Here is a 13,786-nt window from a genome sequence, read left to right as displayed (position 1 = left end):
ATTGTCAAAGAGGAAAAATATAAGTGAGAACAGAGGACACAAATCATCTCTCTTTCTCTCTGCCCACAACACCTGAAGGACAAGGAGAAACATTGGACTGGAGGAAGCGTCATGGCAGAAAGCATCCAGCCAGTAAGACTGCAAAAGCAAGAGATGTGTTTTGAATTCACTTAGCTTTACTTAGTTAGTTGCATTTTACCTTTTATTTTCTTGTAACCCAGTTCTGACTTATGCCTAATTACTTGTAATCACTTAAAAATCTTTCTGCAGTTAATAAACTTGTTTGATCTAAACCAGTGTTTTGAAACTTCCATTTGGGTTAACAGGGTTTGTGCATATCCTTTTCTATTACAAAAAGGAGACTGAGATTGTATTGTCCAAAAGGAAAGAGCTGGGCAGTACAAGATGAACATTTCTAGGGACAAGTCTGGAACTGGCAATTTGCTGGTGTAATGCTGTACTATAATTCAGGAGTGGCTGGCTAGAGCACTCATAATACAGCTGGGAGTAATTTACATGCTAGAGGCTGTGTGTGAGCAGACCAGGCATGGTTGCTCTCAGTGTAGCAGTGTACAAGGTACCCCAAGTTGGAGAATTAACGGGACACAGCTGTTCAATAGTCTAGATTGTTCCCTGGGGAATGTCACATGGCTTTCTGGTTTGCTAATCATTCTTTACAATCTAAGCCCATGTCTACAGTAGGCATAGATGCACCTAGACTGGAAAATCTGTGCTTTGTACCCAATGAGTAAATGCACCACCTCCCGAATGAAACAAGCTATACCACTAAAAATGGGATCCCCCCCCCCCATACACACAAGCAATAGCCAACGTAATTCAAAACTGTTATTTAGCTACAGAATGCGGCTCCCTGATCCTACTTATAAGCCCCATAACTGCAGGATCATATCTGATGTAGGCTGGTGGAAGGGGGTTACACCAAAGCTGCACCAATCCAATGTTTAGTAAGTCAAGCCCTTTAGGTAACTAGCAAACAGCCATTATGAGTATTTGGTATAGCTCTGCAGCTCCCACAAACTGTATTTACTACTCAGTCAGTTCCTGTTAATCCTAATGTTTGTACATGGAAGCAAAAATTGGGGGGGGGGGGTAATATTTGGTGGGGAGATGGGATGTTGGAGAACAAAAGTCATTTAATGGAAACTAGAAGGCCAGCTTAATAAAAACAACATATTAATTGTTTCAAACAAAATAGAATGAGCTTTTTGATAGAAAAGTTACCTAAGCCAACTTTCTGAAATAACCACTATCCTAGATAAGGAACTAAACTCCAAGGGCACAGCTGTGGTAGAAGCCATCTCAAAACATTCTCCCTCCATTTGGGAGAAGGGAAGAGAAGATCCTATGCATTTCTTTTAAACTTTTTTGGTGCTGAAGATAATGGCAGTGTGTAATAGAAAACCTAGATATGAAGTACAATAGCCACGGTCCTCTAAGAAATCAGTACTGCTTGCAAAAGTCCTCTTGACTGTAAGACTAGCATTTCAGAATTTACTGATTATCTTAGATTTTAACCTAGTGAAGATCCAGTTCTTAATTGTACAAACTATCAATAATTGTATTAATAAAATTGGTATTCAAATGCACCAACTCAGAAGAGATTGTAAAGTCCTAATTTATCTTACTTTTGATTTTAATTAGCTAACACTTCATTATGCAGACCTCAGTTTAGTTGGTATTCAGTAAACTAAAGTTGCCACAGAGCTGTTTTAATCACACTAAATCAGGATTGTTGCTTGACTAAGCGTTCCAAATACTCAAAGAAACATACCAAGAGACTTAATTTTTAAGCTGCAACATACATGGTTTTAATACAACAAAAACATTTAAGTCAGGTGAAAAGTAATAAACTCAACAATCAGCACTAAAACATTTCCATTGGAAATGTGTTAAAAATTCACAAAAGTCTTCATTACCATCTTACTGCAATTTTTTTGTGTGTTTCTAGTCTACACACCACAGGTTTTCTGTAATCATGCAAATGTGAATAAAACTTTAAATGCTTAGGTAAGTGGGAAGTCCATTTACTGAAAAGACTCATATTTCACAGTTTAGCCAGCGTGAGTATGAACAAAAACTGCAGAATTCTTCATGTGATTATACACATTTTAAAAACCATGAACTTTCAGCTGTTCCTCCTTGACGATGCCAACCTGCAAAAGGGAAACACATTTCAGTAAAGCTTCTGTACTGCGGAGTGGCCATAACATTACATCAAGAGAGAAGATCTAGCAGTCATTAGGAGTGACAAGGGACTCCATGTGCATCAACAGGTACAATACAGGATTCATGGCCGTTTTCCAGGTTCCAGAGTCAAATGTTAAGAGAATTATCTTCAGAAGTTTGGCCCAAAGAATTATATGCCTTAAAATTTTTATTTAGGAACCTGGTTACTAGAAACAACGTAGAACATCTCAATCTTTTAGTCTTTTCCACTTATCCTTTCGATCTGAACTGCTTTAAAAAACCCAACTGATAACACGGCTTCAAACAGCAGCTACAGCTGAGTATTCTTATGACAAGACAAAGGATATTAGCTATTTTCCCCCCACCCCACAGCACCTGTTCAGTATCAGTTATATTCGTCAGACATATTTTGGCTTTTACAACAAGAGGCAAAACTCAAAACTTTGTTTCCCCAAAGAATGGGAATTGTTAATTCAATAGAGAGGTGCAAGAACATTTAGAAACATTTTAGACTCGTAGATGTTTATCACCCTGATTATCACAATACAATACTACACAAAATACTACACAATCACAAAAAAAGGTAGAACATCAGAAGCAGGAAGCCTGCTAAGCAACCAGTGGGGCCACTGGACGATCGAGATGCTAAAGGAGCACACAAGGATAAGGCCATTGAAGAGAAACTAAATGGATTCTTTGCATCGGTCTTCACAGCTGAGAATGTGAAGGAGATTCCCAAACCCGAGCCATTCTTTTTAGGTGACAAATCTGAGGAACTGTCCCAGATTGAGGTGTCATTACAGGAGATTTTGGAACACATTGATCAACTAAACAGCAATAAGTCACCAGGACCAGGTGGTATTCACCCAAGAGTTCTGAAGGAACTCAAATGTGAAATTGCAGAAGTACTAACCGTAGTCTGTAACTTATCATTTAAATCAGCTTCTGTACCAAATGACTGGAGGATAGCTAATGTGACGTCAATTTTTTAAAAGGGCTCCAGAGGTGATCCTGGCAATTACAGGCTGGTAAGCCTGACTTCAGTACTGGGCAAGCTGGTTGAAACTATAGTAAACAAAATTGTCAGAGACGCAGATGAATATAATTTGTTGGGGAACAATCAACATGGTTTTTGTAAATGGAAATCATGCCTCACCAACCTACTAGAATTCTTTGAGGGGGTCAACAAGAATGTGGACAAGGAGGATCCAGTGAATACAGTGTACTTAGATTTTCAGAAAGCTATTGACAAGGCCCCCCACCAAAGGCTCTTAAGCAAAGAAAGCTGTCATGAGATAATAGGGAAAGTTCTCTCATAGATCGGTAACTGGTTAAAAGATAGGAAACAAAGGGTAGGAATAAATGGTCAGTTTTCAGAATAGAGAGGTAAATAGTGGTGTCTCCCAAGGGTCTGTACTGGGCCTAGTCCTATTCAAAATATTCATAAATGATCTGGAAAAACAAGTAAACAGCAAGGTGGCAAAACTTGCAGATGATATAAAACTACTCAAGATAGTTAAGTCCCAGGCAGACTGCGAAGAGCTCCAAAAGGATGTCACAAATCTGGGTGAACTGGGCAACAAAATGGCAGATGAAATTCAGTGTTGATAAATGTAAAGTAACGTACACTGGAAAACATAATCCCAACTATACATATAAAATGATGGGATCTAAATTGGCTGCTACCACGCAAGAAAGATCTTGGAGTCATTGTGGATCGTTCTCGGAAAACGTCCACTCTATGTGCCGCAGCAGTCAAAAAAGCGAACGGGATGTTGGGAATCATTAAGAAAGAGATAGATAATAAGACAGAAAATATCATACTGCCTCTCTATAAATCCATGGCATGCCCACATCTTGAATACTGCCTGCAGATGTGGTCGCCCCATCTCAAGAAAGATATATTAGAATTGGAAAAGGTTCAGAAAAGGGAAACAAAAATGATTAGGGGTATAAAACGGCTGCCATATGAGGAGAGATTAACAAGACTGGGACTTTTCAGCTTGTAAAAGAGACGACTATGGGTCTATAAAAATCATGACTGGTGTAGAGAAAGTAAATAAGCAAGTGTTATTTACTCTCTCAACACAAAAACTAGGGGTCACCAAATGAAATTAATAGGCAGCAGATATAAAACAAACAAAAGAAGTATTTTTTTCACACAACGCTCAGTCAGTCTGGCGAACTCTTTGCCAGACTTGGTGAAGGCCAAGTTTATAACGGGTTCAAATAAAGATCTAGATAAATTCATGGAGGACAGGTCCATCAATGGCTATTAGCCAGGATGGGCAGGGATGGTGTCCCTAGCTTCTGTCTGCCAGAAGCTGGGAATGGGCAACAGGGGATGGATCACTTGATTACCTGTTTTGTTCATTCCTTCTGGGGCACCTGGCATTGGCCACTGTCGGAAGACAGGATACTGGGCTAGATGGACCTTTGGTCAGACCCAGTATGGCCGTTCTTATGTACTGCAAGCATCTGGTTTTGTCCTTTCAGGTCAGTGTATTAAGAGCTGTATTAAAGGTTCAAAAACTGGTTAAATGTAAAGAAATAAATTAATATGATACCTTTAACAATTAAGGTCTTTATCAGTTTCAGAGAGAGATCTAAAATACTGCTAGTGGTCTGTCTGTAGTCACTCACCTCTAAGAGGAATTGGCAAATGTTCTTTCTCTGGTCACCTTGAAGCTGGATAACTTCACCGTACTCAGGATGCTCAATCACAGTACCATTACAAGCAAATTTCTAGAAAAACATTCATATTGTAAGACATCTCATGTAAACTGTAATGAAGCTTACTATGCTTTACAGTGTACTTTAACAGAAGCTGCGTAAAATAAATATTGAAGGTTATAAATAAGTTGGTTATCAACAAAAAGACAGAAAGACAAACATGGTTAAAACGACACTATTCTTATTTTTAAAAACAGTATGGAAGCTACTTGGTGACACCAGGACAGCAGCATTAGACACACAAAAAACTGTAAGCTGGCAAGCTGCAGCCCCTCCCGCCCCCAACCAAACAAAACACTTAAAAGCAAAAGATGGAAAGACAAGCACAGTAAGATTTGCCTGTCCAATTTGCCACTTGTTTCCATGTTTCTTAAGAGTTTCACTGGAAACAAGACACTCTCACTGCAAATCAAAACTTGCAGTACCATGAAGTTAAAAGCAACACTCATGTCATTGATTTATATCTGCCAAATCAACAAAAATGGCAGACACTTGTGGAAATTAACTAGATTACTGAGAACAAGTTTTAAGAGACTAACATTTGTAAAAAAATTGTTCATTTCAAGAATACTGTATTGTCCCTTGAACAAAGGTTATTTTATACAGTTTTGACAAACTGTTCCCTTCCGGCTTAGCCAAATGTGAAAATGAAGCAGACATGTAGCCAAAAGTCAAAGTAAAATACTCTGTTTTCACAAATTGGCATTGCGTTCCCATTTCCACATCAAGCTAGCAGCTTTACCTTTTTGAAAGCTTTCACAAGTTTTTTTTTGTCATAATCATCTGCAATTCCCTGAACAGTAGTTAACGTCTTCCTGCCGTTTCGTTGCTGGATCCTTATATGAATGTAATCCTCAGTCCCTGCCGGGAGTAAGTCGTCACCCTTAGTTGCATCAGCAAAGGGGTCTGCAGGGAAAGAGGCAATTTACTACATATGAAGCATTTTTCATGAGAAAATGATAAATCAATACAGCTAGCAGAGAATTTTCCAGTTGTACAGAGGGCCCTTTGGCAGAGTCTTGTTACTCTGATCCTAGGGATAAGAGTAAAGGGGGGGGGGGGGGGGGAGAAACTGTTTTTATCCCAAACAGAACTAACTACATTATAATAGCTCTAGCTAACTCACTGTCATGTTTTCACCAACTCATACATTTGTTTTCTCTTCAAAATCCCCTCAAAGGTTAAATAGATGACATAGCCCAAAACTAGTGTGTGTTTACTTGTTAAACCATAAACACTGAAATCCAAGAACTGTCACATCAAAACTTCATTTCACACAGAGGCCCATCACCTTAAAGGGGGTGTCTCAACTAATATTTCTGCTGAAAAATTTCCCCACCAGTGAGGAGTCCTAGTTCCAGACAGTCACCATGTTAAGCACCATATGTAACGGTGCTAAGAGGTCTTCAAGACATGGTGACAAACATTGGCAGATACCAGGGACTGCACACGCACTGTGCCCTCTACAACTGGTACCTAGTTTCAGGCAAAAAAGCCAATACAATTCAATTTAGCCTTGTCTACATAACAGCTCCCTTCAGACTCCTTCAGTCTTCAACTGCATTGAAGCATGGGGAGAAGAGCCAAGTGTCTTTAGAAGGGGATAAAGAAGAAAAAAAGGGCTTCCTGTTGCCCTTCAACCAGTTTGAGGTATTCCCAACCCCCTAAACAAATGGCATTTAAATACCTTTTCTAACCAATTTAGATTAGACCTGCATGTTTCCCGAACAACAACTCCTTCACCTATTACATAGCATTCTTCAGCTAAAGTAGGTAATGAGCTTTAGGTCAAGATTTTCAGACCTTAGTGATTTGGGTTACCAATCTGAGCCACTTTAACAGCTCCAATGATCAGAAGGTGTATAACTCAGCACTTTTGGAAATTCAGGCCATTTTAAGGTGTCAAATTTAGCATAGAAAATTCGAGGCCCAAAAATGACTAATCACATTTGAAAATCTTCACTTAAGCATCTACCTATGCAACTCCACTACTTCCCAGAAGCAGAAACAAACCTCCAAGAGAAGGAATGCTCAGGCCTAAGAGCACCAGCAAACTAGCTTGGCAGCAGGCAAGGCACAGGCCTGGCCTGCAGAAGCAACTAAAATGGGGAGACTGTGGAAGAGGGGTCCAGTGGCTTGGGACAAAAAGCATCTAGAGGAGCAGGCACAACTCTGGCCTGTCAGGAAGTGGAAGGAAGGAGAAGCAGGTTGGTTCCACTTCCTCCACACCTCTGTTAAAGAATCAAGGGATTCTGGATCATAGATGAATCCCTAGAGTCTGCACCTTATTAAAAGAGTCAGTGGGAGGGGGCATGGGAAGGGTTTAAATTCTGGGGCAAGTTGACCAAATAGGGATTTCAGTCAGTGTGGATATAAAGGAAGACAGGACCAAGAAAGGAAAATCCCTTTCCAAAGGGGATAAGAGGGGCAGGCCAGTTCTTACTCACAAGATGAGACTCCCCAGGTAGGTCAGTCTCTAGGATTTGGGACTCTGCCCCAGGCAGCATGGTACCAGTACCTGGGATGCCTTCCTTAAGGATTAACAGCTCTTGACCATGCAAAAAGGAGGCCCCACAATCCATGCAGGTCAATACCTGAAGTGGGCTCTACGGTAAGGCAGTCACCAGGATTTGGGGGCCAGAGTTTTTCCCCACTGAAGGACAGTGGGTGACAGGGGATGGAGAAGATAATCCCACGGCAGATCAATTGCCAGTGCCTGGGCAGATCCAATCCCAGAGGGTCTATACAGCGGATGGGGGGGGAGGGGAAGAAGAGATGATGAAGTTATCACTTCATGGGGGGGAGGGAGGGGGTTGGCGCTGCACAGCAGCTATGGGGGCAGCCTAGGCACTGCCAGGGAAGCAGAGATCCTAGAGGACGGACTATGGGGGGAGGAATACCCCCAGAGCAGTGCCCCTTACCAAGAGAGACAAGGATCATGGACTGAGTGGGGACGCGCCCCCCACCAGGCGGCTCCCCACTGCAAGGCAAAGCCCAGCCACCCGGGATAGCGGATGGGGAGGGGGAGGAGGTCAGGGGGCCCTTTTCAGAGGATGGGACACCGGCAAGCGATGGGATCGCCCGTACGGGACGCCGGGAGAGCCTGGCAGGGGCGGCGGGGTGTCAGGTAGCTCCGCGCTGGCGAGTAGCCGGGCAGGGGCCTCCCGTGGCGGGGGTCCCGGGGGGCGCTTACCGAAGGATTGGAGGTTCTGGATAGTGGACATGCGATTCAGTGGCGGGGCGCTGAGCAGGGGAGAAGGCCGCGGCTGGGTGCGCCCGGGTCACGTCTCACGGGATCTGCAAGGAGGAGAGAAAAAAACAAACCGCAAGTCCGGAGCGACGGCAGAGAGCCGGGGCGGCGAGCGCGGCGCGGACGCAGAGGCAGCAGCGACTGCTTCTCTCACAAAATGGCCGCCCGCTCTTATGCCCGGCCCTTGCCCCAGCCGCGGACACGTGACCTCCGTCGGCTCGGAGCATCCTGGGGAATGGAGTCCTCCCAAGCCGGCAGCAAGCAGCCGCAGAGCGGTGGGGAACTACAACGCCCAGCATGCACCGCGCCGCCACTGCCAGAGGCCCCGCCTTTTTCTCCCCCCCCACCCCGGTGTCTGTCTCTGCCCAGAGCCCGGCCCCGAAAGGGTCGGCTCGTCAGGGACCCTGCAAACGGGGACGGGAGACAAGGACACCCCCAGGGAGCAGATAGTGCACAGCGTTCGCTGTGTGTGCGTGCGACCCCCTCCCGCCGGGGCATGCCACAGAGAGAGAGAGAGTGTGTGTGTGTGAGTGACACTCCGCATTCCCCCCCCGCACTAGACGGGACGTGACACCCCGTCCTACATACGGCTGTGTCCCTACTCCGCGCACAGCCCCTTCCCTCCCCGGCCCCGGAACGGACCCTGTGCTCTCTAGGTGTGGCAGGACACGGCCCGTAGCCCTCCCCTCCCGGAGAATAGCTACCGCAGAGCGCTCTCCATGCGTTATAGTCACCAAGGAACAGACAGCGGGCAGGAGAATGTGCATATTATACACCTCCCTCTGCCAGGCAGCCAATACTGTGCTATATACTTCCCGTATTATCCTCCCCCCACCACCACCTTGGGGACTAAACATTATGCAATATACCCCCCCTACGTTAAGTATCAGAGGGGTAGCCGTGTTAGTCTGGATCTGTAAAAAGCAACAGAGAGACCTGTGGCACCTTTAAGACTAACAGATGTATTGGAGTATAAGCTTTCGTGGGTGAATGCCCAGTTCTTCGGATGCATGTAATGGAATTTTTTAGAGGCAGGTATAAATATGCTGGCAAGAATCAGTCTGGAGATAATGAGGTTAGTTCAATCAGGGAGGGTGAGGTCCTCTGCTAGCAGTTGAAGTGTGAACACCAAGGGAGGAGAAACTGCTTTGTTTAATCCTGATCTAATGGTGTTAAATTTGCAAATGAACTGAAGCTCAGCAGTTTCTCTTTGGAGTCTGGTCCTGAAGTTTTTTTTGTTGTAAGATGGCTACCTTTACATCTGCTATTGTGTGGCCAGGGAGGTTGAAGTGTTCTCCTACAGGTTTTTGTATATTGCCATTCCTGATATCTGACTTGTGTCCGTACGTTGTTTCCTTCACCACTCCTGGGAGATAGATACTATGCCACATACGCTGCTTCTTCTACACCCTTTGCGGGTCTGGGAATAGGTACTGTGCAGGATACTCTGCATAGTTTACTCCTCCCCCACATCCCATTGGAGAATAAATACTGCAAAATATACACATATACACTCCTAGGAAATATATAGCACAGACTATAGGCTGCTTATTGTACACCTCAAACAAACCGTAATTCTGTGCAACATTACTATATTGGCATGACCACACTTCTACAATTAAGGCTGCATTCCGTTTGTCACTTAAGCAGTCACTGCTTGGTTTTGGGGGGGGAAATCCAGTGTATCTACCCAAATTTAAGATCAGAATCTGTGATTAAACTTTTCAATTTCTGAGGATTTGCAAGCAAATCTGTTATTTATTTTATGAACCAAAGTTAATTAAAAATAGGTCCTTTAGGGAAAAATTCTGAGTGGCTCATCGCTTTTGGACAATACTAGCTAACAAAAGCTTCCTTTGTTATCCTCCAGATTTTCCAAATAGCTAATTTATTGTAAACCAGTGCCCAATGTATATCTGAAGAAGCCAGGTTACAATTAAGCTCAGTGATTAACGATTGTTGTGTTTAATTTTCCCTTTTTCAAAATGATCGCTACTTCCCATACCTTACAATAAGCCTGAAGCCAAACTGCCCTCAGGGAAAATGCGACCCCTCTCCCCTCCTTCCTCCTCTCCCCCCAGTTCTGTAGTACATTGGACCAAAAACTGAGAGGAAATAATCTATGTTGTGAGCCCTGTGTCAGTCAGGATGAGTAGCAGAAGTTGCTAGGGGAGAGGAGCTACAAGCTAAAGCTCTCTTCAGCCTTTGTTGAAGGCTAAGCTCTGTGGTTTTAACAGAGGCTACTCCACTTTTCAGAAGCAATAGCATAGATGGCTTGACAGACTCTTACTCTTTCCATCCCAGGATTGCAGGCACAGTTGTGCTGGAAATAGGGAGATAGAGACAGACCTACCGCTGCCCTCACAATTATCCTCCCCTTACCTCCCTTGTAGTGTGAGCTGACAGAGGACTACCATGTGGACAAAGTTTACAACCTCCATGGGCTTAAGCAGAGAAGTAGAGTGTGAGCTCCTGCCCAGAAGCCCCTCACCTTATGAAGGTCTTCTTACAACATATCCTGATCCACTCTTGGTAACTGGAGGACCAAGAACTCCACAAATTCAACTCACCACTACATCCCCTCCCAACCCTACTGTCTGCCCCATGCTGTGCCTCCGTTAACCCTTCCTGTCCACTCACACCATGGGCAACATTGAGAGAGGGCGTCCCTTCCCCACCACCACCCGTGTTATCTACCCCTTCATATCCTTCTTCGCTTGTAAAAAACAATAAACAAAACCACCCACAACAATTCCATTAGGAAATAGTTCATTTGAAAGGGATTAAGGTAGGTTGTGTGACATCCCCCCAAAGTGCAAGCCACAGAAGGAAGGAAATGCCAAATTATGTGATACCCTTAAATGTACCCTCACGTCCATCGAATAGGTTTACACTGCTAGTCACAGATTCCACAGCCTTCATAAGGAATTTTCTTATGATTCCAACAGATAAAACACACTTCTCAATCCTATTAAATCTCCTTCACAGCCATATAATGCAAAACTAATCCCAACTTCAGCAGCATTAGCAAATATTCAGCATTGACATATGTGTGTGTTAAGTAAGCATGTATTTGTGGGGGAAGCACAAGGTCAGTACAGCCGTTGCGCATTGCCAGAGCACAGTGTGCTCCAACTACAGCCCATTGCACACTCTGGTTGTGGCACTGAGTTGACTATGCCATCTGTACATCATCTCATGAGCTGGGGAATCCCCCATGCCAAGAGAAGCTTAATCTGCTTCAATTTGCGCTTGTCATACCAGGTATGTATGCCATGATGTTCCAAAGAAGTTCAGCAGATAAACTTGTACATATGTTGAAATTGAGGATTAGCAGAGAAGGGGTTAAAATAGCTTTTAAACCTAGGTACCAGCAGGAGATATTTTGATACCACCAGTGACACCTCCTACCTCATTGTTACACACCTACGGTGGGTGTTAATCACAACCACACATTCTATTGTGTTTTACTATTTAAACAACAGATGGTCTATTATGGGCAAATTAATGATATAATTGCATGATTAATGTATAACCTAACAACTACGGTGCAGTAAAAGAACATCATTTCTAATTATCCTGCTCATAACTTCATCCTTTTAAAATATAGTACTTGGAAGATCTGGTTAAACAATTAGTTGGAATGAATAGCAATTAGTAATTCCTGTGCTTGCATTTTACTGCACCTTTGTTAAGCTGTCATGTTTCACATGAATAATAAAACACTATGGCAGGATCAGGAACTATTGTTAAATCTTGGGACTTACTATCATGTATGAAAAATCCTACATACTGTAGCAAGCCCTGAAATTCATCCCTATGCAGAGGACCAGCACAAGCCCCACGCAGAGAGCTGAATTTCACTCCCACCTTCATAAGTACACATTTCTTTATAGAGCAGTGAATAACCCATGCAGATAGGGAAAAATCTTGTATACTTTTTCCCTTCAAGAGAATTACTGTACCCCAAGCTCTTAAAGCAAATATAATTTAAAAACTTTATGATATGAAAGAACCAGTATTCCAGTTAGGAGGAGCTATATCTTTGCCCTAATAATTATGGCTATTGGTATGTTTGCTCAGTGATCTTACTATCACTAGCCTGAACATACAGGTGAGTTGCATCACACGCGCATTTAACTTACGCGAATTCAACTATACGCGCTCAGCAAAAAAAAGAAAAACAACAAGATACCTGTAAACAGTGCGGGCGATTCCACCCATCATTCCACTCAATGAGCGTATGCCCCGGAGAGAGCGTGATATGGGAGACATGAATCTGCTGTTCCCTCAGTCGGTCTCAGTTCCCGCGTGCCTCTCATAGTGTGAGCATCTCACCGTGCTGAGTGTGATTCTAGTGTTTAAAGATATGTATTTTTCATACAACATGGCCCCTAAACGCAAGCCAACTACTTCATCTGGTGCTCAACCGAAGAAACAGCGATCTGTTCCAACACTGGAGGAAAAACTGGCTGTGTTGGACTTATTGAGAGACAGTATGTCTGTCTCCAACGTGGTGCGTACATATGGCCGCAATGAGTCTAGCATCCGTGCCATCAAGATTCGAGAGAGAGAAATTCGTCAAGCCGTGGCATCAAGTGCTCCAATAACTGCTAAGGTGACAAGCCAGGTGCGTAATAAGACTTTAGTGAAGACTGAAAAGGCATTAAACTTATGGCTGGAAGACATGAACCATAAACGTGTGCCTATCGATGGCAACACGTTGCGAGAAAAGGCTCTTAGCCTCTACGCGCTGTTCAAACCTCCTGCCGAAGAGGGACAGCCTTCTGATGAGAAGGAATTCAAAGCCAGCCAAGGTTGGCTTAACAGTTTTAGGAACCGCTTCAACCTCAAAAACGTGCAGACTACTGGTGAAGCTGCATCTGCCAATGAAGAGGCAGCAAAAGCCTACCCCGAACTATTAAAGAAAATCATAGAAGAAAAGGGCTATCTTCCGGAACACGTTTTTAATGCTGGCGAGACTGGGCTCTTCTGGAAAAAAATGCCCAACCTCACTTACATTTCGAAATCAGAAAGACAAGCCCCTGGCTTCAAAGCAACTAAAGACCGTGTGACTGTGTTGTTTTGTGGCAATGCGGCTGGGCATTTAATAAAGCCGAGCTTGCTCTACAGGGCTGCAAATCCCCATGCCCTAAAAGGCAAGAACAAAAATCTCCTGCCTGTGTTCTGGCAATCAAATAAAAAGGCTTGGGTGACGGCAGCATTATTTCTGGATTGGTTCCACAAGTGTTTCATTCCGGAGGTCAAGCGGTACCTCGAAGAGAAAGGACTTGTCTTTAAAGTGTTGCTGATCATAGACAATGCTCCTGGTCACTCTGCAGCACTCCAGTTTGCACATAATGACATTGAAGTTGTCTTTCTCCCCCCCAATACCACCTCCATCCTCCAACGTCTTGACCAAAGCGTGATTCGTTGTTTCAAGGCCACATACAGGAGGCTTATGTTCTCACGGATATGTAGCGCTATGGATGCTGATCCCAATCTTAATGTGATGGAGTGTTGGAAGTCCCTCAACATTGCCGATTGCATCACTTATATTAAACAGGCAATGGATGCAATCAAGCCTGAAACGGT

At 43.7% G+C, this 13,786-nt stretch overlaps 1 protein-coding gene across 3 annotated transcripts; it reads right to left on the bottom strand.

Annotated features, from left to right (window-relative positions):
• Nucleotides 1-1,804: 1,804 nt before the first annotated feature.
• EIF1B (eukaryotic translation initiation factor 1B) lies at nucleotides 1,805-8,354 on the bottom strand. 3 transcript variants are annotated; one of them, XR_010561123.1, is made up of 5 exons: nucleotides 8,135-8,354; nucleotides 5,684-5,847; nucleotides 4,852-4,953; nucleotides 4,570-4,740; nucleotides 1,805-2,174 (listed from the first exon to the last, which is right to left on the bottom strand). XR_010561123.1 is itself a non-coding variant. In XM_065397900.1 (4 exons), the coding sequence occupies exons 1-4, from the start codon at nucleotides 8,163-8,165 to the stop codon at nucleotides 2,130-2,132; spliced, it is 342 nt and encodes a 113-aa protein (XP_065253972.1). In that variant the 5' UTR covers nucleotides 8,166-8,354; the 3' UTR covers nucleotides 1,805-2,129. The 3 variants fall into 3 exon arrangements, 1 of the variants encoding a protein (XP_065253972.1); XR_010561122.1 differs by having other exon boundaries at nucleotides 4,570-4,720; XM_065397900.1 differs by lacking the exon at nucleotides 4,570-4,740.
• Between the last annotated feature and the right edge of the window lie 5,432 nt (nucleotides 8,355-13,786).

This window comes from Emys orbicularis, chromosome 2, assembly GCF_028017835.1.
Source record: "Emys orbicularis isolate rEmyOrb1 chromosome 2, rEmyOrb1.hap1, whole genome shotgun sequence".
NCBI classification, from domain to species: domain Eukaryota; kingdom Metazoa; phylum Chordata; order Testudines; family Emydidae; genus Emys; species Emys orbicularis.
Note: the sequence above shows the minus strand (reverse complement) of the source record. Positions and strands in the feature narration are given on the sequence as shown.